Below are 23982 nucleotides of genomic sequence, written 5' to 3'. Positions count from 1 at the left end.
CAGCCAGGAGGGTCTATGCACACCTTTGGGTGGTGCCCCAGTTAGATAAGATAAACTTTATGGTCATTTTTTACTGTGAGTACACAGTATTTACCCATATACATACATAACACACACACATACGCACACACACATATTTGCTTCACCTTCCTCATATGTGGACATTTATAATTGATACAACCTTACAGATATCTATCAAATCTGTTACGGAACTGTAACTTTTTTTTTATCATAGTCCAATAGTTTCTGTTCTTTGTTAGAGTGTTCCGTAATATTACTCTGCCAAGTTTAGCAATGAGACCAATTTCTTGAAATCCATTTGCACAGTTTTAACACTTCCCCGGACACAAACAGAATTACTTTATATATAGTTAGAATGTATATTTGCTAATCTTACTATTACTGTTCTTTGATAGTACAACAGTGGTGTACTTTCATGCCAGTCTTTTTGATTTAAATAAGAAATGCAAATCATTTCTCAGAAAATGAGAACTACTAATATTATCTTGTGAAAGACTACAATACTTCTTTGGCAAACAAGCACTATGTCATTATTTTATGCTAATGAGGTGGAAGTTTTCTCAGTTGGGTATCCTGGGAAATCCATCTATTATTATTCTAGTGTTCCTTTATACTAGATTCTATTGTGCTTTGAAATTAAACTCACTAGTCCCTTCTGTGTTATTTTTACAGAGGTATTGCATATATAATGTAATGCACAATAATGTGTGTGTGTGTGTGTATGTGTGTGTGTGTGTTATTACTCACTGATATACAGAGCTGGTTCTTAATATTGTAACAACTAAAACAACAAAGAAAACCAATAGATCAGGGCCTGCTATTTTCTGTAACATTCAGAAAATATTACTTTTAATGCTTAAGGGCATTTTGCAAGTATAACTTTCATACTTGGAAATTAGTCACTCTTTTATAGGAATCAAAATATTACAGTCACAATATATTAACTTACAACTATATACAACCTCAGGCCGCATGCTGTTCACATGTATTAAATATCATTGAAACTCTCTAAAAGCTCATCTGTTTTCTTTCTAGTAAAGGGATTTTGCAGGAAAGTGGCATTTGCATGGGATATCTCTTAGCTTGCATAGTTTTCCATATACAGGTAGTCCTCGACTTACAACAGTTTGTTTAGTGACTGTTCAAAGTCACGCTACTGAAAAAAGTGGCTTATGACTGTTTTTCACACTTACAACCGTTGCAGCGTCCCCATGGTCACGTGATCAAAATTCAGATACTTGACAACTGACTTGTATTTATGACAGTTGCAGTGTCTCAGGTCATATGATCCTCTTTTGCGACCTTCTGACAAGCAAAGTCAATAGCGAAGCCAGTTTCACTTAACAGTTGTGTTAACTAATTTAACAACTGCAATGATTCATTTAACAATGATGGCAAGAAAGTTTATAATATGGAGCAAATCTTAACAAATGTCTCACTTAACAACAGAATATTTGGGCTCAATTGTGGTTGTAAATTGAGGACTACCTGTAGTAATGTATAAGTTAATGAATCTATATTAACCATATTGATGTTAACTCAAAAAAAATGAGGTAGTTTCATCTTAAACTTTGCTGTGACCTTTTTCAGGCAAACGTAAGGATAATTTTAGTGGGTGTCATATTGCAAAGAAAAACAGAACAATTAGGCTTGAGATGAGGAAAAGATTATTTTTGTGTGTGTAGAGATATTATAAATATTAAGTTCAGTTAATGTTACAGATATCTAGATAAATATAGGTGGTGGGAATTCTGAAAAATATCCACAGTGCTCTCAAGTGGTAAAATTGTAATAGTTAAGAATAAAACCATTCACAATCTCAAAGCAAGACACAATTTTTAAAAGTGAATACCTGTCCATTAGTAATGAAAGTAATGGGCATAGGATAGTTTTCCTCAGTCTAATGATCTCCAGAAGAGTTGGATTACATTTCCCATCATCCACATCTAATATAGTTAATTAATGTATTGTGTGTCATTAATTGTATTGTGCTTTCCATTAGATGCCCTTGCTAATGTTAAAAGTTTGCCAGAACTACCTATCTTAAATCAAAATTCCTGTGAAACTTAATCAGGATGAAATAAACAATTGAAGCTTTAACTCTGCTTTTCTTAAACATCCTGGCGGAGTCTGTACAGGCATTTGTAGTACATTGTAAATCTTACAATGAACTTTGGCCATGCTTCAGAAGATGTTCAGTGTTAAATGCTGAGGGAATTCTTTAGCATTATGAGTTTGGCAAAGGGTAGATTTGGCAGTAATGTTACTTTTGAGGTTTTTTATTTTCTTTCAGTTGAAATTCAAAAAACAATTTTAAATACACAGCGTTCAAAGGGTTTCTCAGCGTGAGCTGGAAATGTGAAACAAAAATCCCGTAAACCCATTTAAACGTTTATTTCTATTGTTTTAATTTTACTTTTTCAGAAGGTAAAACAAAGGTTAGAGTTGAAAAAAGTACTCTTGATTGGAGCTATTATAACTAAATTGATTTCTAAACAAAAATGTATTAACATGGATATAAAAGAGAGATAAAAAAATATGAATGCTCTATGTTTAACAGTGTTAATTCCTGCATTTCTTCAACTATTTGTGAATGAGGAAGAGGATGTACTTCTGTGTATGTTTTTCTTGTAAGCTAATGTCTGTCTTACAATTAATCTGGAGGCGTAGATGGACAATTTAATATTGCAGAAAACTTAGAAATGCAATGTTTCTTAAAAACTCTTCTTTCTTCTTTCTTCTCAGTGGAAATAACTATGGCTTTTCAGCTTTTCAAAGAACCATTTTACCTGTAGCATTTTTTGTTAATAGATATTTCTTTATGTTCTGTTTCATTTAAGTTGGGAACCAGACATATTGTAGAAACAATGCAAGCCGCAGGGCATCGTATCAACACTCTCTTTATGTGTGGTGGTCTGAGCAAGAACCCTCTCTTTGTCCAAATGCATGCGGACATCGTTGGTAAGTTTCAGAATACAGCAAAGGAAATTAGCAGTAGACTGAGTCTTGCTTTCCTGTTCCTTGGCTGATGAAATTGCAGGGTGAATATTATGACAAGTTCATAAAAATAATCAGCAAACAAGTCATAAACTTTCCAATACAGGTAGGCCCTTGACTTGCAACCATTTGTTTAGTTCAGGGGTCTTCAAGCTTGGCCCTTTTATGACTTGTGGACTTCAACTCCCAGAATTCCTCAGCCAGGCATTCTGGGAGTTGAAGTCCACAAGTCATAAAAGGGCAAGTTTGAAGACCCCTGGTTTAGTTACTGTTCAAAGTTACAATGGCACTGAAAAAAGTGAGTTATGTTTTTCACACTTATATGTTGCAACATCTCCAATTTGGGCACTTGGCAGCTGGCATATATTTATGACAGTTGCAGCGTCCTGGAGTCATGTGATCATCTTTTGTGATCTTCTGACAAGCAAAGTCAGTGGGGAAGCCAGGTTTACTTAACAACCTTGTTATTAACTTAACAACTTCAGTGACTCACTTAAGAGTCACTGGCAAGAACGGTCATAAAGTGGGGCAAAGCTCACTCAAGAACTGTCTTACTTAGCCACGGAAATTTGGGGTTCATTGTAATCATAAGTCAAGGACTACCTGTAGATTGGGAGTCTGCCATTGTATATTTTACTTGTACTGGTTAATATTAATAGTAAAGCTAGATGCAACTAGGATAGATAAAAAAAAAATTCAGTGAAAAAAGGGACACTATTACATTGGACTCTCAAAAAAATCTGAGAAGAGCTAAAGTGCAGTAGCAAAGCCTCTATTTTGTAAGGAGAATCTTCAGGATTTATCCTTTTAGATTGTTCTGACAAGCATGGCAATAATTATAAATGGTGCTGAAATTAATGGATTAGTCTGATTTAATCAAAAACAAATTCCTATATAAAGATAAGTAAATACCAGGAATTGAAATGGTTCAGAGTAGGTACCGTTGTGAAATAATATTTCTTGTGCTGCCCAGAAATATTATTACAGTTGTATTTTGTTGATGGATTATTTCGCAATAATTTGTTGAAAATAAAGGAATAATTTTAAATAGTCAAGTAATGCAACCATGTACAGTAAACCATGTGTTGTAGGATTTAATATGTCTATTGATTCAAAATAGGCAAGCAGCTGCATTTAATTCATAGTATTCAGTGGTGTGTTAGTATTTGCCATTTATCAAATCTTTCAGATATATAAAATCGGCACATTTTAAATCAGAAGAAGATATCAAAATGTCAAGAGCATTTATAACAAGTTACCTCTCTATGAGAGGAGATCCTAACTCACCTAACGTCATTTACGCATGAGTATTTTTGGATATACAGTATCTTGTGGTTAAAAAGAATATGTATTTCACCTGTGGAAAATGTATTTCTACAGTTCTAAAAGGTTGGGATTAAAAGCAAACCATGAACCATATGAGCTCTTTATTCTTCAGAGGAACCAATATGGTTTAGATCAGGTCTAAAGCTTGAGCTCTGGGTATTTTGCTTTTAGATTTGCATCTCTTCAACATCAAACCAGGAACTGAGATCAAAATCAGCATTAAGTAATTACATTTCTTGAAAGCAGAAAAAGTGAACCAAATGATATAAGGTCTTGACCTGAGCTAGATATGCACAACAGGCTGTTGCCACAGCGGTCTTTTCTATTTGTCCAATGTGATTGGACCTTTTTCCTTATCTAATTCAAATAGCTTTGGAACCAAGAGCTCTTTCTGATGTCTAAAATTAAAGATCTATTAATAGATAATTCTGATTAAATTTTAAACTGGGGTCCTTTGACTGTATCTAATAGCCAAGCAGAATGTTGGACAAAGAGGCCTTTCTGCAGCTTTGGAATTTTTCCTGATTGTAGGAACTGTGATTGACATAGGATGTCAGAGTTCATCTGACTAAAATGCTCTTGGTTCTGTTGCCCTCATTAAAATCTATCTGATAAAATAGCTAACATTCCTGTATCAATCCCCTATTCTTCCAGGAAAAGACAGGGAAATACTGAATATATTACTGTTAAATGCAAGTACCCATTAGCCAATTATACGGGCTACCAATAGATAATTTCATAGAACATTTAAAAGCCTCAGCTTCATATTGTTCAGAGGGCAAGATGAATACATTCATTGTTCGAAGGCACTTACAATGTGAAACATAAGCACCAAGTAAATTAAAAATACATTTAAAGCACCACAGCTGTAAAGCCATTTTATAATTTAGTTGCTCCACAAGTTTAAACAATTTTATTTGTCAAAATATTTTTTACCACAGAAAACCTACTAATTTCATCTATGCACCCTAAGACAGTATACATATATCACTGCAGGTTTCTTAATGCTGCCCCTGGCTATTTCCACATTCAATTTGGCTTGCATTTAATGCTTAGGGGACACCAATAAGATCATACCAAGAAACCATATCAGCCTTTAAAAAGAGGCAACTGCTTTAATATTTCAGGGAGAGGTGTGTCTTACATGCTTCATACCTCAGGCCCTTTAACTGATTTGTTGTCTTTGTCTAGGCATGCCTGTTGTTCTAGCCCAAGAAGTGGAGTCTGTGCTAATGGGTGCTGCTATTCTTGGAGCCTGTGCTTCTAAAGATTTTGCTTCCCTGCAGGTATGTAATCACAGAAGGTTCAAGTTAAATACAACAACTTGAACTCTGTTTTTCTCTGTTCCACCTCAGGCACATTATAATTTAGAAGGAGAGAAAATACAGGTTTTGATCATTACAGAAGCCAGTGTTTTTAGCCCAATTTTTTTGTTTATGGGTTTGGTTGGTTAGTTGGTTAGGTTAAATAAGGACATGGAGCACACAAATGCTGAATAATAGGGCCTAGACATTCAAGACAGAGAAATTCAGCATGGAATTGGAATTAATATTTATGTTTGAGGCAATGAGCACTTAATTTACTTTTAAAGCTAAATTTCTGATGCATCATTAGCAAACGCTGATTTCTGCACTGGGAAATTAGTAGACATTCTAATTTATGAAGTGTTGACATTATATCACAGAGTAGACATGCAGTGTATTAAATTATATTGGTTGGTCACAGTCAAGAAGAGAAATCAATTAAATTTGTCGTTGAAACAAGTGGCAATAGTAACAGGCATGATAGTATAAAGAATTCTGGTATCATTGAAGTGAGTAAATGTATTCCATTTTTTGAGTTCAGGATGTTTGTAGAGGTAGTGAAAAAGATTCAGTCCCTCAGTATATGGACTAATTGTAAATAACTAGCCTATGTCCTTCAGTGGATTTTTTTTAAAAAAAAAACCACAAACCCTATTTCCTGGAGACATAGAAGAGTAAGCACTTATATGTGTTTTTAGTGTAATAATAATTAATAATTAGTATGTGCTTATACTCTGTGGTAGACTCCTAAATTCTTTTTCTTCTGTATTGTTCTTCTAACAAAAAGGGAGTAGAACATTGTATATTAAGAACAATTTCCCATAGTCTCTTACATTTGCTTCATGAATACCATCCAATTTCTTCTGCTTTGGCAGTGGTCTGATCCTCACTTACATAGAAAGAAATCCCACTGAAAACAGAGGTGAATATATTAATAACTCATAGCAGAGATTTGTTTGTTTGTTATGGTGCAATAATAATTGCTTTACCAACTTGACTTCTAAATAATAATTGTGGGACAGTGGATAAATAGAAACAATAATGGGTAGAAACTATTTGTTCCATTCAAGTTCTAAGGCAGTGATGGCGAACCTTTTAGAGACAGAGTGCCCCAAAACTGGCCCCACCCCTGCCCCACCCCCTGCCCTGCCCCCACCCCATCCCCCACCCCACCTGCCTGCAGGGCCACTCGCCGCCTCCAGGGCCCGCTGCAGATTGCCCAGGCAGCCCAGCAGTGCCATGGCAGCCACGTCCTCTGCCCGTGCCCTGCAGCATCAACTGTGCAGGATGGGGTGTGAGGGCAGAGTCTTGTCTACGCTGCCTGGCTGCCATGTCCTTGGCTGTGCTGCTCTGCGTGGGCCACGCTCGTGGGCGACTCTCTTCCAGGGGGGCTGCTGGTGAGGAGGGGGTCATGGGGGCAGGCGAGGCTGGGGCAACAGCACGTGTGCTCACAGAGAGGGCTCCGAGTGCTGCCTCTGGCACGCGTGCCATAGGTTTGCCACCACTGTTCTAAGGAGTCAAAGAGGCTATCTATATCAAAACTGAACAGCCCTCTCTCAACAGAGGGGGAGGGATTCGACATCATCTATCTCTGATCTACAACACAATCCTTTCAGCAGTTCCAAGAAGGTTCCACACCCATTTGCACTATTTAGGTGACCCTGAGGACATAGAAAAACCTCCAATGGTCTCAATGACTCTTTAAAAGAATGCAAATGATCAGGCTGCAAGGCATATAAATCCTTCCATTCCCCACCATACAGTCAGAAGTGAAGAAGCTTCTTGGATGAGAAGCGAAATGTCTTCAAAGAAAAACAAGAAAGTCCAGTTGCCTCTTGAAAAAAAGAACTGTTGTTTTGCTACTAAACTGTATGTTACAAGGAAAAACTGTATGTTACAAGGAAAAATGGAGGGTGAATTTTAAAGACATAGTAGAGGTGAATCATTTTCAGTCTGAAAAGTGTAACACAGGCACAGTTCCTACTTTAACAATGCATTGGGTCATATGAGTCAAATGCATAGCATTTAAATGGAAATATGTATGGGGAGGGGAATGGGACTCTTACTTGGCAATCTCCCAGTTTTATCACTCACCATAACTATTTTAGACAGAGTTTATACACTTGAGGCCATGATTATTATGGTTTTATAAAAGCCCGTTTATTTTTCTACTGTACATTAATCAGAACAATTGCCTTATGGAAGCTAATGGTAGCTTTCTTTGCAATATGACTTGGAGTCATCTTTGCTAATTAAAGTGGCAAAAACCTACGTACAGGGAATAGGAAATATTGCTCCTAATTTTTTTTTAGAAAGGGTGAAATAGCTGAAGTACAGAATTACATTAAATGACAATTCTATATTAATAAAATGATTATGGCTTGGTAACCTCCTCCTTCAAACCTGCAATAATAAATCTTTTCCTCATTGTGAACCACTTATGTATTATTATAATTTAAAATAGTTAATAATAGTTTTCTCCTATGAAAGGATGCTCAGTGACAGTGGTGATATGGCTTTTATATTTAAGCAAACAAACAGATCATCCTTTAAATTTCAGTTTATGAGCTGTGCAGTACATACAACAGGTTGTAAATGCAGAGTTTCTCTGACAGCTGGTAAATGAACAGCCTTTGCCCTTCTGCGGTTGTTTCCAGCTTTTCCAGGAAATGATATTCACTGAAATTTATCCAGTACAGGTGGTCTTCAGCTTATGACCACAATTGAACCAAACATTTCTGTTGCTAAGCGAGACGGTTGTTAAGTGAGTTCTGCCCATTTTAGAACATTTCTTGCCATAGTTGTTAAGTGAACCACTGCAGTGGTTAAGTTCTCCATTGACTTTGCTTGCCCGAAAGTTGCAAAAAGTGATCACATGACCCCAGGATACTGCAGCCTTTATATATACATGCCAGTGGCCAAGCATCCAAATGTTGATGCTAAAACAATCATTAGTGTGAGAAAATGGCCATAAGTCATTTTTTCAGTGCTATTGTAACTTTGAACAGTCACTAAACAAATGGTTATAAGTCGAGAACTACCTGTATTGGGACTTCCATGTAAATGTGAAAATAGCACATTCCCCCCCCCCCCAGTTATATTCACTTTCTAATTTTTGACTACATATAGGTAGTCCTTGGATTACAACCACTTGTTCAAAGTTAGGATGGCATTGAATGAATGTTACTTACAACCTGTCCCTGAAGTTCTAAGTGTCACATCCCCCCCATCTCCTGTGTCAAGTGATCATAATTTGGGCACTTGGCAACCAGCTAGCACTTACGATGGTTGCAGCAGCCCACAATCATATCATCACCATTTGCGGCCTTCCCTGCTGGCTCCCCCCTAGCAAAGACAGTGGGAAAGCTGGCAGAGAAGGTCGCAAGTTGCTCCTGTAAATCGCTTTCGCCACTGTTTCTCCTGGAGAACCCCGTTACAGAACATGAGATCTTGTACTACATACAAGATCTGCCTGCCAACACTGCATGGCACGCCCACCCACCCATGGCACTTCCCTGCCGCCCAAGCCCCACACTCTCTAGTGCCCTGTGTGGCCCTTGCTAGCCCATTAGCACTCCCTACCGCCCACCTGTGGCCCTCAAATGTGCCTGCAGTCCCTGTCAGCCAACCCATGCTCCATAGTGCCTGTCAATGGAATCTCCCCCACTTCCCAGCATCACCTGTGCACCCATCCATGCTCCTGCCTGGGATTCCTGCCTCTTCCCACCTAACGACCCACACAGTTCCAGGGATTTACAATGGTAACTGTGACTGCCAGGATTACTGTCGCTAAGCGATGCAGTCATGTGGCATTGGACTTTATGGCCATACTATTTAGCAATGGAAATTCCAGTCGTAATTGCTGTCATAACTTAAGGACTACCTTTGGTGATAAACAATTTGTGCTAGATTACTGAGGCATTTCAGTGCATATTTGCACAGCATCCTGGGATCATTTATTTACCTATTGGGAAAATCTTGCTTTGGATTGCTGAACAGCCCTGCTATGATGGTCTTCTCCATGTACGATGTGGTTGCTATGGTGAACCATTGCTAGTCACAAAACACCAGAACATCGGAAGGCAAAGTGATGACTAGGTGAGTTAATCTAGCCCAGGGGTAGGCAACCTTGGCTCTTTTATGACTCGTGGACTTCAACTCCCAGAATTCCTGAGCCAGCTGGGTCAGGAATTCTGGGAGTTGAAGTCCACGAGTCATAAAAGAACCAAGGTTGCCTACCCCTGATCTAGCCCCTCCATCGATATTAACCTTTCTTTATCTTTCTGATTTACTTTTTTTCCCTCTTAGAAGATGATCAATTTTACAACAATGCATTAGGATGTACTGTAGTTCCTTACTCTATTTTTCTAGGAACACTTACAGGGCCTTTGTAGAAACAAATGATTTTCTTGGATGTAAAGATAATTCTGGAAGCTAGTGTTTTGTATAAAGTTTTTAATACATTTAAAGAGGGCTGGGATTCTGGTGGGCACCAAGGAAGAAGTTTGTGGTTTCTTATGTGGTGCAGCCAGTGTATATAGGGTTTTAGGATAGGAGTAGGATTGGGAGACTAAGGCTGACCATCCTCAGTTATAGAAATTCACTGTGTGACCTTTGGCCCTTTGCTGTCTCTCTCAGCATAGTGATAAAATGCAACAAGCAACTTTGAACTTCTGAAGAAAAAGCAGGGTACAAATCTAGTGTATTGAGACAGGCACACACTGGGTAATACCAGCTTTATGTCTTAGAGTGTTTGCAGACCCAGCCAATTATAGTTTGTTCAACAAACTAGGATATGTTTTAACCTAATCACCTGGGCAATAGAGGCCTAGAAATTGTTCTCTATTGTAATGTGAAGCATTCATTGTCTCCTCCAAAGTCTAGTAGTTGCAGAAATCCAAACCAGAATTTAAGCATAATCAAGACATACAAATTCCATCTATACTTTTCCAATGTAAACAATTTTGTTTTTGTCTAGCCATTTCTACTGATTTTTTGGGGGGGGGGCTTGCTTGCGTACCTTTAAGGAGGATGAAGATATAAATGCTTTATGCTAATTACCTGTATAGATCTCATTTAGAAACTAAATTAACTTGTCTCAATTAAATTAGTCCAAGCCTCCTTCATTCATCTCATTATAAAAATCTAAAAAAAAAATTCTCTTATATAAACTAGGAAGAAATACTAATTAGTTGGTGTAATCATCTTGTGTAAACATAGTACTGAAAAGGAAAAGCTAACGAATCATTTCCTTGGCTTGCTGTTAATGCACTTTCTAAATGGCTCTTGATACATTTTATTTTCTATTCCTTTAATCATGGAATTGTTACTGGGCAGAAGGAAGAGATGGAGTTTTGAAAGTTCACACTGGCGGGCAGAACTAGCTTAAGATGTTCTAATTGTCTTGTTTCATTCGTTGCCAAAAGAATTGTGTTATGCTTATACTTACAATGTCATCCTATAATTTAGAGCAGAGTTTAAGAAAGATCATCTTAAATAAAAAAGCTACTTTTTTATGGAAGGGAGTTTTTGATTTGAGTTCAGAAACTGTGCTTGTTATCTTTAGAACAAAGAGGAAAATGAATATATTCTTTTGCATACCACGAAGAAAAGTAAGAATATAGGTACTACTTGACTTGCAACATTTAATTTAGTGACCGTTTGAAGTTTCAATGGCACTGAAAAAAGCGGCTTGTTTTTCACATGACCATTGTAGCGTCCCCATGGTCACATGATCAGAGTTCAGACGCTTGGCTACTGACTCACATTTATGACGGTTGCAGTGACCCGGGGTCATGTGATCCCCTTTTGTGACATTCTGACAAGAAAGTCGACGGGGAAGCCAGATTCACTTAAACAACTGTGTTACTAGCTTAACAACTGCAGTGATTCACTTAACAAATGTAGCAAGAAAAGTCATAAAATGGGGCAAAACTCACTTATCAAATGTCTCGCTTAGTAAGAGAAATTTTGGGGCCAGTTGTGGTCACATACTTCTCTGTGTTAGCCTGGGCAAATACTCAGGCAGGACATGGCAAAACCTTCACGTTTCCTCAACCATTCACCTAAGACTGCTGGACATAAGCAGAACCCAGATCCACCCAATATATTTATCCAGGTGTCTAGATATGTAAATATATCCAGGAAGGGGGGGGGTGGTGGAAAGAAAACCCTGTCTAGACTTGCCCACCAAGTTTGCCTTAATCCCATCTTTGTGGACAAAATAAACTTTTGTCTCAACGTAGGTTAATATTAGGGAAGTCCTGTGCTTCCTGTCCTGTATAATCTCCCCACTGATTTCATCCTTTCCCCCCCCCCACACTTTTCTTTCCCCCGAAGAGAAAATCCAAATCCTTTTCTTTCTCATATTTTGCCTTTTCTGTGTGTAATCCTTCTTCTGTCCTAAACTCAATCTGAAAACTCAAGCAAGGCTCAAGAAATCTCTCATTCCAGAGAGATGCTGCATTTTCTTTTCTAACTTCTACCTTGCCTTCATGGTAGCGTGGTCCTCTTCCCAAAACACTGGAGGGGAGGCAAAAAATCCAAGTATTTTAAAAAAATGATACAGGTATTCCTCAATTGGCCACAATTGGGAGCAGAATTTCTGTTTTTAAACAAAGCGGTCATTAAGTACCGTATATTCCAGTGTATAGGGCAACCCGGCGTATAAGACGACCCCCGAGTTCGACGCCGGGTCGTAAGATGATTGATGCTGAGTCGCAAGATGATCAACGCCGAGTGGCATGCCTAGAAAGTCGTCTTATATGCCGGAAACTACGTTATTTCCGGTGTATAAGACGATCGATGCCGAGTCGCATGCCTAGAAAGTCATACGCCAGAAACTACCTTATTTCCGGCGTATAAGACGACTTGGTGTATAAGACGACCCCCGAGTTTGGAGACTATTTCAACGCTCTCAAAAGTCATCTTATACACCAGAATATATGGTAAGTTATGTTCAGTTTTATAACTGATTTCGCTATGGTTGTTAAGCAGATCACTGCAGTTAAGTGAATCACATGGTCATTAAGCAAATCCAGTATCCTAGATTGACTTTGCTTGTCGGAAACTGGCTGGAAAGCTGCAGTTCGCGATCACGTGATTCCCCAGGATGTTGCAATCATTGTAAATACATGCCAACTGTCAAGCACCCAAATTACGGTCATGTGACCGTGGGGAATCTTGCAATGGTTATAAGTGTGAGGACCGGTTGTAAGTCACTTTTTTCAGTGTTGTAACGGTCGCTAAAACAGATGGTTGTAAGTTGAGGGCTACCTGCACATGGATGAATTCTAGTTGCATTCTGAGTGCGACAGAAGAGATATGAAGAAAGTTCAGTGACAAAAGAGATAGCAACCATACAATAATGCTGACTTTATTAATTTATCAACAGAAACCAAAAAGGCATCTGTCTAAGAACTTGTAGCATTCTACACTTCCCTCTGTGGAATGATTTCAATCCCAATATTCAGAATGTTTGACTGGCCCAAGAAAGTAGGCATGCCAAAAAGGACAGTAATTATGGGATTCTGATGCCCTTGATGTTCTTCCAAGACTTGATCAAAATGGTAGAGATAGAAGCAATCCACCTTTTATAGGAAGAAAGAGAACTAGGAGTGAGAGGTTGAATAATACCTCTGTGGGATGAAGTCTATTCTTAAAAGGTGCAAGGCAACCCAACATTTTTAATATTACTGTATATGCACATATATACATAGTACATATGTATTTGTGCATTTTTTTCTGCATATGTAGTAAAAGTAACAGGTAGAATGAATCTACAGGTCCCTCAGGTGTAAATGGACATTTGGCTTTATATATATTTTCAAAGGACAGCAGCTAGTTCTGTTTTGAGTCAAATAATTTTAATTGGATCTGCATTTAAATTTTTGTGTGTGATACAACCTGGCTTATTAAGTTTTCTTTTGTGAGATGGTATTGAGCGAACAATATATTCATTCCTTGGCTAGAACAACTGTTCTGAGGGAATGATGGGAGGATTCTACGATTTACAGATTTAATATACTAGCATAAGGTTCTCACAGGCAGGCTAAATTGATTAGCCTCATGTGCATTTGCTGTTTATTTGACACATGATAAAGGTTGACATTTGTTACCCTTCTGCCTCGTTATCCCTTTTTCCTTTCCTTTCCCCCTCTCTCTCCTATCCTACCCTACCCTACCCTACCCTACCCTATCCTATCCTATCCTGTCCTGTCCTATCCTTCCAGTAGGATGTGCTTTATTATAACCAGTTTAATAAGTATTTTATCTCTTATCAAAAGCAGATAGGAATAGTCCAACATGCATAGGTTTATACTATCTGTAAAGATGCTTTTTTCCTCTGCTGATAAATGAAACCTGGCATCATGTCCCCAGTTCTTTGCTAAATTAGTTAGGAAGAAGTATCAAATTTATTCTGAGGTTAGTTACTTGGGAATATAATGCTAAACCATTGTTAACCTCTATATCTTGTAAAGTCCCATTTCTCTGCAATATATAGTTTTAGCGTCCACCTTAACAAAAATTGTGTCATTTTGGCATTTACAGAATAGCTGCAGCAATTTATAAAATATGACCCAGAAAGTTTAGTGTTTTTGATGTCACTTTCTCATGAATATGTTATGTAATTAGGTTTTCAAAGCATATACTGTAGTTAATAAAGTGACATAGAAATGGCACATAATATTCTGTTTAGGTATTGAAAGGATGCTTCTTTTTGGTAGTTAAAAATCAGATTTGGTTAGCTTTCTATTAGTTCAATTTGAAAGCTAAAATATTTTATTATTATTTATCATTTCTAAGAACCACAGAATATGATTATTTACATATACTGTACAATGATGCATTGAACAATCAGGAAAATATTTAAGAAGTGCTGTAATAATGTTGAAAAATGATAAAGTTGTCCAGGAAATGCATTTTTAATAGGTGTATAGATATTGTCATCACCCAATGTAGTTTGGCATATGTTATTTTATGTTAGTTTATTATTGTTTAGTTTAACAATGATAATAGTATATAGCTGCATACTAGGTACTATGCAAGCTGAAATGCTAGCCCATCCATCCAGAGTCTAGATTATATTAGTTTAATTTACTTATTATTTTTTTCCATTCTCTAATTTTAAAGCAAGGTCTTTTCAGATTTTGGCAATTTATATCATCACTTAAATGTGGCATCCAGAAGCTGAATAGCTAGAGCATAGATATACACATTCTAGTCATATGCACATTTATTTAAAAATTAGTCTCATTGTTGAAGTGAAACATCTTCAACAGTGTGTCCGTGTTCAACTAAAATTGTATATCTGATTTTAAGCAGCCTATAATCTGAAATTTAGGCATACAGGGTAGAGGCAAGGGACATGTATTTTGAAACTGGGAAGAAAGAAAAGTTTCCATTTGCAAAGTTCACATAAAGGAAGACTCAGCAGAAATTTTCTTCCTAAGTCATAGCTTTAAATATGAATAAAGACTTCAAATTATGCCCTTACATACCTTCCTGAAGTAACATAATCATCTTGTACTGAACCTCCTGGAAGCAGATGTACACATTGCATGTTTACTGAAAGAAATACATATGTGACATTACAGCAGTGGTGGAAAATTAACTTTGTGACCAGCACCCATGTTTATGATCTTAGTATGTATGTAAAGTGAAGGAAAGCTGAAATAAGATTGTAAGCACAGTTGCGGTTTCACTTAGTGACCATTTTGCTTGTAATGACCAAATTGCTGGTTCCAGTTGTGGTCATAAAGGAGGATTACCTGTACTTGTTTTAGAAAACCCTGGTACAAAATACTAGTGTTAGCTTCAGCAGTGGCGAGAACTATCCTCAATTCCAATTAAAATACTGGAAATGAGGTTTTGGAATTAAACTATTCAGTTATCCTATTTATAGATACTATAAATTATTTGCAGATGGAGATATATATATCGCTGTTATTAAAAAGTACATAAATTAAAATCATTGTAGTTGAATTAAAATGTCAGTAATTCCATCAAAACATATCCAAAGGAGACATTTTAATATTTTGGGCACACCAAAAAAATATCATTAATAGTTAAGATTAGAAGAGATATTGAAAGCGCAGAGCAGTATTGAAAGAAATAAAAATTTGTTCTGGAAGTGGATGGAGAGAACTAAAGGAAGCGCCTCCGCAAAGTGAATGTAATTAAACATAAAAATGGTGAAATGGTTTGGGATAAAACTAAAGGGAATGGAAACTCAAAGACTGCGATATGTCAAAGAATTTGTACTGTGATATGTCAAAGAATAAAATTGAAACAAATGCTATTAATGCTAAGGTCCAAGGGGAAAATATGTTAAAAGGGAAGTCATAAATGCTGTGAGAATGTTGAAAAACAATACATCTGCAGGTGTAGAATGCATAATGAGAACTTGTCAAAATATGAACATGGCTTGCTTATGAAATGGCTGTGTGACTTGTTTAACGTGTGTGGGAAGAGCACATCTGTCCCTGATGTTTGGAAGAATGCTGTTATTGTTCTCTAATATGAAAGAGGATTAGCTTGTTAAGTGTGTCTGGGAAGGTGTTTTGGCAAAGTTCTGACTGAAGGGTACAAGAGGTGACAGTAAGCAGAATTTGTGAACAGCACTGCATTTTTATATTAGGCAAAGGCCGTGCACAACGGTTGTTGTTGTTTTTTTCCTGCTCAGGAAATCATTGAGAAATGTACAAATGTGAGAAATAAAGTTTTATTGCATATTTGTTTATTTAAAGAAGTACGTGAGAAAGTGAACAAGCTTTAATTACTGGACATTTTGCATAACTATGGAGCTGAAGTTTGTTTGCTAGATGTGATAAGCCTGGTATATATTTACTCACAAGTAAATTATGTGTGAGAATAAATGGAATACTTAGTGATTGAGGTAAGTAGGGAGCAGGGAAGCAAGACAAGGGTATGGGATGTCCCATTTGTTGTTCACTGTATTTACGAATAAATATATTTGAAATACTAGTAGCATTAGAGAAGTGTTGGTTAGTGATTGCATATCCAGATAGAATCAGCTGGAAGGAATCTTGCAGGTCTTCTAGTTCAATTCCTACCCAAGGCAGCAGTCGTTATACCTGGACAATCGATTGTCTAAACTTTCCTTGAAAACCTCCAGGAATGGAGTATCCACAACTCTAGGAGGCAAGCAATTTTTCTCCTGCCAGGAAATGCCTCCCTCTGTCCAGGTTGAATCTCCTCTGAACAGTTTCCACCCATTGCTTTTTGTCCTGCCCTCAGGTGCTATGGAGAATAAATCAACCTGCTCTTCCCTGTGATAGCCTTTCAAATATTGGAAGACAGCTATCAGGTCTCTTACTTACTTACTTCTCTTACTTAGGCTAAACATACCTATTTCCCTTAGCCATTCATCATATAATTTAGCCTCCAGACCCCTCATCATCTTTGTTTTCTCTGCACTCTTTCTAGGATCTCAGCGTCTTTTTTGTATAGTGATGACCAGAACCGACCATAGTATTCCAAATGTGGCTTTACTAGTGCAATATACAGCAGTACTATCACTTCCAATGATCTTGATGCTTTTTATGTAGCTGAGTCTGTTTTACTCCTTGAGAAAACCAAATTATTTGTTTCTTGTGTAGGATAGATTATATGATGTGGTGAGGAATTTGGATCTGAAAATCAGATCAAACAAGACTACAGTAGCTGTCTGACACAAATACAATGGAATAAACAGTTGCAACTTATCTATGAGTAGTGAAAAAGTAGAGCACATTCATCAGTTTGTGTGCCTTGGTACACTGTTCACTAATGATAGAGAAATGGAGAATATTTGTTTTCTATAACAGCTTACTTCTGCCTACTTTGGTATTTGAAAATAGTTATATATATCAGGAGAAGCATATGAGTTCAATGCAGGTAAAATGAGTATTTAAAAGAGGGTTGTTTTGAAGGGTGAATGTCTGATCAATGCATGTGAACTGAATACAAAAATGAGTGATCAGTATGAGTAAAAATGAGTGATCAGTATGAGATCTTATAGGAAGAATTAATGAAGATTAAATCACGGTATTTGTTTGTTTATACACATAAATGAAAAATCTTATCTACATGATTCAAGGAGGTTTATATTATGGTAAAGTATAAATTAAAAAAACTAAGTTAAATGCATGAAAGTAGAATGAGTCAAGATGAAGAGAAAGAATCATGTCTGGAATTAGTAAGATCCTCATAAAGACCAAGATAAACAGTCTGAATTTCAAGTGGCAGAGTATGAAGCAGTATATGAATGTGGTGGAAACAAGAATGGTTTGCAAGAGGGAAATAGAAAGCGATTTTCTGCAAATAAGATTTACTTGTTTCTTCTCTCATACCTCTGATTTCTTTGGCACATTATTTCTTACAATCTATATAACACTGCTGACTCTGAAAGAGCGATGGGTATGTTATGTACAAACGGTTATTTATATTAAAGTAATTACCTGGCTTTGTTTAGTTTTCTTGAAGCATATTGAGAAGACAGTGGTTCTTGTTTTTAAGCTATTCAAAACCCGCATAATATTTTGTATGCAGACCAGATTCTCTAGGCAGACATAATTCCTTTCCAATCTGTTACAATTAAAGCCATTTTTTGCATTGCTAGTAGAATTGTGTAATTATAAAAGCCTAAGGTAGAACAAGATAACCTTTTATAGCTCCTCCAAATTTATCGTCTCCTTTTCCCAGAGCTTGTCTTCCTTAATTATGTGTGCTGCATTGCAGGCAAATTGAAAAGCATGGTCGCCCTTCCCTCCAGCTAAGTTGAAGAAAAACTTTCAGACATGTGCTTGGGAGTTGGAAACTCAATCTGCTGCAATAATTCCCCATCTTGGATCTGAACTCTTGCTGTGCCAGTGTGGGAGATCAGAGTGTTCTGTAAGGAAACGCATGTAGTCACTGTGCTCACTTTCTGAAATGCCTAGGATTATTTTTAATGACTTTTTTCAAAGGACACGAGAGTTATTTCATCTGAAGATTTGATGACAACAGTCTGAACCACTAGAACATTCTTCAGCAAGCTAACTTCATGAAGGGGTTTGCTGCCTTGAATGTTTCTGCCCTTTATTACAAATGAGGGCTCTAAGATTAGCCAAGTTAGTATCCTTTACGGAAGACTATCTCATACTAAACTGATCGGTCAAACAAACAGTATTGAAACAGTATGAAAACATTGCTAGTTTCCACAGGACCTTTAAAGTAGATCTATTACAGTGCTTTGAATTTATAATGCAGCCTGGGGGTAACAAAAAACTTCTCTGGCAGGTAGTTGGTTCTCTGGTGAAGAATGATAAATTTGGCAGTTTCATTTTCTCCCAAACTTATTCACTCTTTCTGAATAAATCGCACTGTTTGATCAATCTTTTAAAGAAAATAAGATCTTACCCATCTCTATTGGGAATAATACAATGAAAGTGTTTTTTTTCCAAAATAGAAAGGACCATGTTGCAACTGACTACTTTGTAATTGTTAATGCTGAGAATATTGCCCCAAAAAACTCGTCTTCAGTATCTCAGGCATGATAAACAGATTCGGATAAAGCATTTCAGTTAACCTATGGTACAAATCCTCTCCCTGAATGATGAATCTGCCAGTTTACTTCTCCCGTACTTGTCGGAATTTGCTATGAGAAGGCAATGACTGGAGATACGTTTGAAAATGATTGCAGAAGCTGCATATGTAATAAAAAGGAATTGGGAAGAAGAAAAATCACTCTTGCTATTAGCTAAGATAGCCAGACGCCTCTGTTGTTTTAGTATGAGACCTAAATTATCTAAGTTCTCACCAATTTTCTCCCTCTTTCTCTATACTTGTTATAGAAAGTAAAAACTAATCTGAGAATTGGGCTTCAGCATTTTCACATTTTACTCCCTTAGTTTGGGTAGCTTTATTCAAAACTAAATCATGGTTTAATTGAAATTAAGATGAATCCGTGATCAAGCCATTAAAAACATTTGAGATCTTTAATTTGCTTTTCCAGTGTTATAACAATTCTATGTCGCAAATCCATTCTTTGAATAGAATAGAGCTGGGAGGTCTTCTAGTCCGTTCCCCTGCTCGAGCAGGAGAACCTATTCCATCTCAGACAAGTAACTATCAATTCTCGTCTTAAAAACCTCCAGTGATGGAGCACCCACAATTTCTGTTCCAGTGGTTAATTGCCCTCACTGTTAGGAAGTTTCTTCTTAATTCCAGATTGCTTCTCTCTTTGGTCAGTTTCCAACCCTTGTTTCTTGTCTTGTCCTCTGGTGCTTTGGAGAATAGTTTGATCTATTCTCTACAAAATACCTGTACTGCAGCTAGTTCTGTTATGAAGGATGATACATTTCTTAAAAAAATACTTATCCAAGTGATTTTCATTCATCGGCAGAAAATAACTTAAGATCCTTCTGCTAACTTCTCATAGATTAGGTTTCAAGAGAGGTGAGGAAGGAAAGATGAGCTGAACATTGCTGGTAAATGATATCTGTTCTCTTTTATAATGTGATCAGGCGTTTAGCCATGGGGAACAGGAAGATTAATTTCCTTGAAGAGGCAACATATCTTGAAGCCCTTGGACAGAATAATATTCCTACTTTTAGTGTAATGTATATAAGAAAGTCACCATTAGTTATTTCCCCCTGTATTTTCAATGAAGTAGATAATTTTACTATTAATTTTGCAGCAGCTCCACCTGTGGAATGATATTTGAAGTGCACTTTAAAATATGATAAGTTGATTTTTCCAGTTAATCTTTTAAGTTGTGGCCATGATTTAAACAAATAATTTCTGTATAGGGAGATGTGAAATTTGCAAAGGAGGAATAACTGTGGGCAACTCCATATGTCATCTTTGTGCCAGTCCAGAAATAGCTCCCAAACTGTCCATTCATATAAATGGCAGTCGCTTCTGGGGTTGAATTGAAGCAGCATCCAGAGCTAATTACAGTGATGGCAAAATGACAGTGAATTTGGTTGCTGTCACCCAAATGTTAAGATAATATAGTTGCATCCCCAGATGTGACAAACATAAATAAATAATGGCAGTCACATATGCTTTGCCCCTCCCCTCCCCTCCCCCGCCAGGGATACTCAGATTGAACTGACTATATTTCTAGCTCAATAAAGGCTTATTTGAAATCAAACAAAAATGAATTTATTGGTTTGCTTTGTATTTATTTTGCCAAGACTTGCCAAGTCACTTTCAGCTCAACATAAATATGCACCTCTTTTGAAAATGTGGGTAGAGGATTGGATGACATTAATGATTTAATTTTTCCCCTTGTTATGGGATTTTAATCTTGTTGTAGCAGGAGCTATATGATAATTTACTTTGTGCTCTTCTGCTAGTTGGTGCTGATAGGTTCATGGTGATCTGAGTAATTGTGTTAAGCTAAGTCAGCAAGTGTCAGGATGCTCATAGTTGGCTTCAAAACAGCTTGGGATAATTAGGGAATGGAATTGGTCCTATATAGAAATACTCTTAATTTAAACTCTGTTTAAACTATTTAAATAGCAGGATTTCATTTACAGGACAGAAGATTAATAATATTCCCATATTCTATTCATGTTGTATCTGAATTTAAAATATGCACAAGCTCACTTATAAGATTCTATGAGATGGTAGCAGTTTTTAGAATAGAATAGAGCTGGAAGGGACCTTGAAGGTCTTCTAGTCCAGCCCCCTGCTCAAGCAGGAGAACCTATAGCATTTCAGACAAGTGATTGTCTAGTCTCTTCTTAAAAACCTCCAGTGATGGAGTACCCACGATTTCTGAAGGCAAGCTGTTCCACTGGTTAATGGTCCTCACTGTTAAGAAGTTTCTCCTTAATTCCAGGTTGCTTCTCTCTTTGGTCAGTTCCCAACCATTGTTTCTTGTCCTGCTCTCTGGTGCTTTAGAGAATAGTTTGATGGCCTCTTCTTTGTGGCAGCCCCTCAAATACTGGAATACTGCTATCATGTCGCCCCTGTTCTTCTTTTCTTTAGACTAGCCAAACCCAAATCCTGCAATCATTTTAGGCCTTTGATCATTTTAGTTGCTCTTCTCTGAACTTTTTCCAAACTCTCTACATCTTTTTTGTAGTATGGTGAGCAAAGTTGATTGCAGTATTCCAGGTGTGATTTTACTAAGGATTTATAAAGCGGTACTAATACTTCACATGATTTTGATGATACTGTATGCCTCTGTTTATCAACCAAGGATTGTATTAGCTTTTTTGCCTGCTGCCGCAGACTGTTGGCTCATATTTCAGTCCACTAGGACTCCAAGGTCCCCCTCCCAGTTACTGTTTTTGAGCCAGGTTTCGCCTAATCTGTACTTATACCTTTGATTTTTCCTGCCTAAATGTAAAACTTTGCTTTTCTCCATATTAAAATTCATTTTGTTGGATAGGGCCCATTGTTCATGTTTGTCAAGATCCTTTTGGACCCTGAACTTGTCTTCTGGACTTTTGGCTATTCCTGCCAGTTTAGTGTCATCTACAAATTTAATGAGTTCCCCTTCTATTCCCTCATCTAAGTCATTTATGAAAATATTAAAGAGTACTGGGCTTAAGACGGAGCCTTGTGGTACCCCACTGTTTACTTCTCTCCATTGAGGACTACTCGCTGAGTACGGTTTGTCAGCCAGCTACAGATCTATCTGGTGGTGATGTTGTCTATCCCACCTTTTTCTAGCTTACTAAGCAGCAGATTGTAGTCTACTTTGTCAAATGCCTTATTGAAGTCTAAGAATATCATGTCCACAGTGTTTTGTCAAATACCTTATTGAGGTCTAAGTATACCATGTCCACAGTGACTAATAATTTAGTCACTTTACCAAAGAATGAAATAAGATTGGTTTGGCATGATCTGTTTTTAACAAACCCATACTGGCTACTAATTATAATTTGTTTGCTTCTAGTTGTTTGCAGATCTGTTTTTTTTCCAGGATCTTCCCGATATTGATGTTAGACTGATTGGTCTGTAGTTTCCTGGGTCTATTTTTTTCCCTTTCTTGAAGATGGGAACCACATCAGCCCTTTTCTAATCCTCAAATACTTCCCTGGTGCTCCAGGATTTTTGAAAGATATGGTGCAATGGTTCTGCATAGCATCTGCCAGCTCCTTCAGAACTCTGGGATGGAATCTGTCGGGTCCCAGTTATTTATATTTGTCAAGGTTGGATAGGCGGTCTCTTAACCATTTTCTTGCTTATTTTAATTTTTGTTTGTAGTTTGTTTTTTGCAGTAGTTTTTTGTTGGTATGTTGGGTTATAATTTCTTTTTGTGTGAAGACTGATTGCAAAGAATAAGTTAAGCAGCTCTGCTTTCTCCCTACTGCCTGTTACTTTCTTGCCATCTTCTCTCTTTAGTGGACCTACAGTTTCCTTGACTTTTTTCTTGTTATTAATATGTTGAAAAGAAACTTTTTTATATAGTCTTTGATTTCTGTGGCAAGTCTTTGTTCGTTCTGAGCCTTTGCTTTCCTGATTTCATCTTTGCATGTTCTGGCTGTCTGCTCATAATCAGCCTTAGTTATGTCTGTGTCCCTCTTTCCATTTTTTGTACTTCATAAATGTTGTATAGCTGATAAATGTTAAATGGTCATTGATGTACAACTGGTATGACCAGAGCCTCTGGTGGGTAGATGGAGCTCATAGTATGGTTACTTTACAAACTGTTTTGGCAATGCAACATAAGCATTGATTAGAACAATGCTAGAATGGTAATATTGGATCTTGCCCATAATTGTGGCTTACTGAGGTCAGAAAGTTAGTAAATCTACCAATTTTAGATGTCACTACTTCCACTGACCATCTCTCTTTTTCTTGGGCACATTGTGAGGAGTCGACTGAAATATGTTGGATATTACAAACTTAATGATGTTTATTTAGTATTAATTGGATATCAAGCAGATCATTGAATTTATGAGAACATTATCTTAAATTGCAAAGATTAACTGGTAATCTTCACTGTTAACATTGCCCTTTGTCACAAATACAGTAGATGATTTTGCTTCCCTCTGCATAAGCCTGTTGCTAAACAACGTTTAAGAGTGACTTTAAAGCATTAGGATAATTTTAAGGGTAAGAATGCAAAATTTAAAGTTTGTTTCTGTCAGTACCTTTTCTATAATGCCCATAGTCTTTCTCTTGCCCCAATGGATCCTTTCCTACCTTTACTCCTGTTTTCTCATTAAGAAATGCCTACTTTATAAAAATCATATTTCAAAATTATTCTATCATCTCAAGATCTAGCTATAGCAGCCCCAGCTGTAAATTGGACATCCAGATTAACAGTAGCCCAAAGCAGACTATGCAGCTAACTTGACATTGGAAATATCAAGCTGCTTGTATTAAA

At 37.1% G+C, this 23982-nt stretch overlaps 1 protein-coding gene across 5 annotated transcripts in view; it reads left to right on the top strand.

Moving 5' to 3' along the window:
- FGGY (FGGY carbohydrate kinase domain containing) overlaps window positions 1-23982 on the top strand; it is a 148322-nt gene that overhangs the window by 102759 nt on the left and 21581 nt on the right. For all 5 annotated transcript variants that reach the window (XR_005553779.1, XR_005553778.1, XM_039319916.1 and 2 more), the window contains exons 13-14: window positions 2862-2982; window positions 5536-5630. Coding sequence is in view for 3 of the 5 variants with exons in the window: in XM_039319916.1 (XP_039175850.1) it covers window positions 2862-2982; window positions 5536-5630 (216 nt within the window). In the remaining 2 variants the exon portion in view is untranslated. The remainder of the gene's footprint in view (window positions 1-2861; window positions 2983-5535; window positions 5631-23982) is intronic.

This window comes from Crotalus tigris, unplaced genomic scaffold, assembly GCF_016545835.1.
Source record: "Crotalus tigris isolate CLP2741 ecotype Arizona unplaced genomic scaffold, ASM1654583v1 scf7180000023617.9722795, whole genome shotgun sequence".
Lineage (NCBI taxonomy): Eukaryota > Metazoa > Chordata > Lepidosauria > Squamata > Viperidae > Crotalus > Crotalus tigris.
This window is presented reverse-complemented; position numbering and strand designations above follow the sequence as displayed.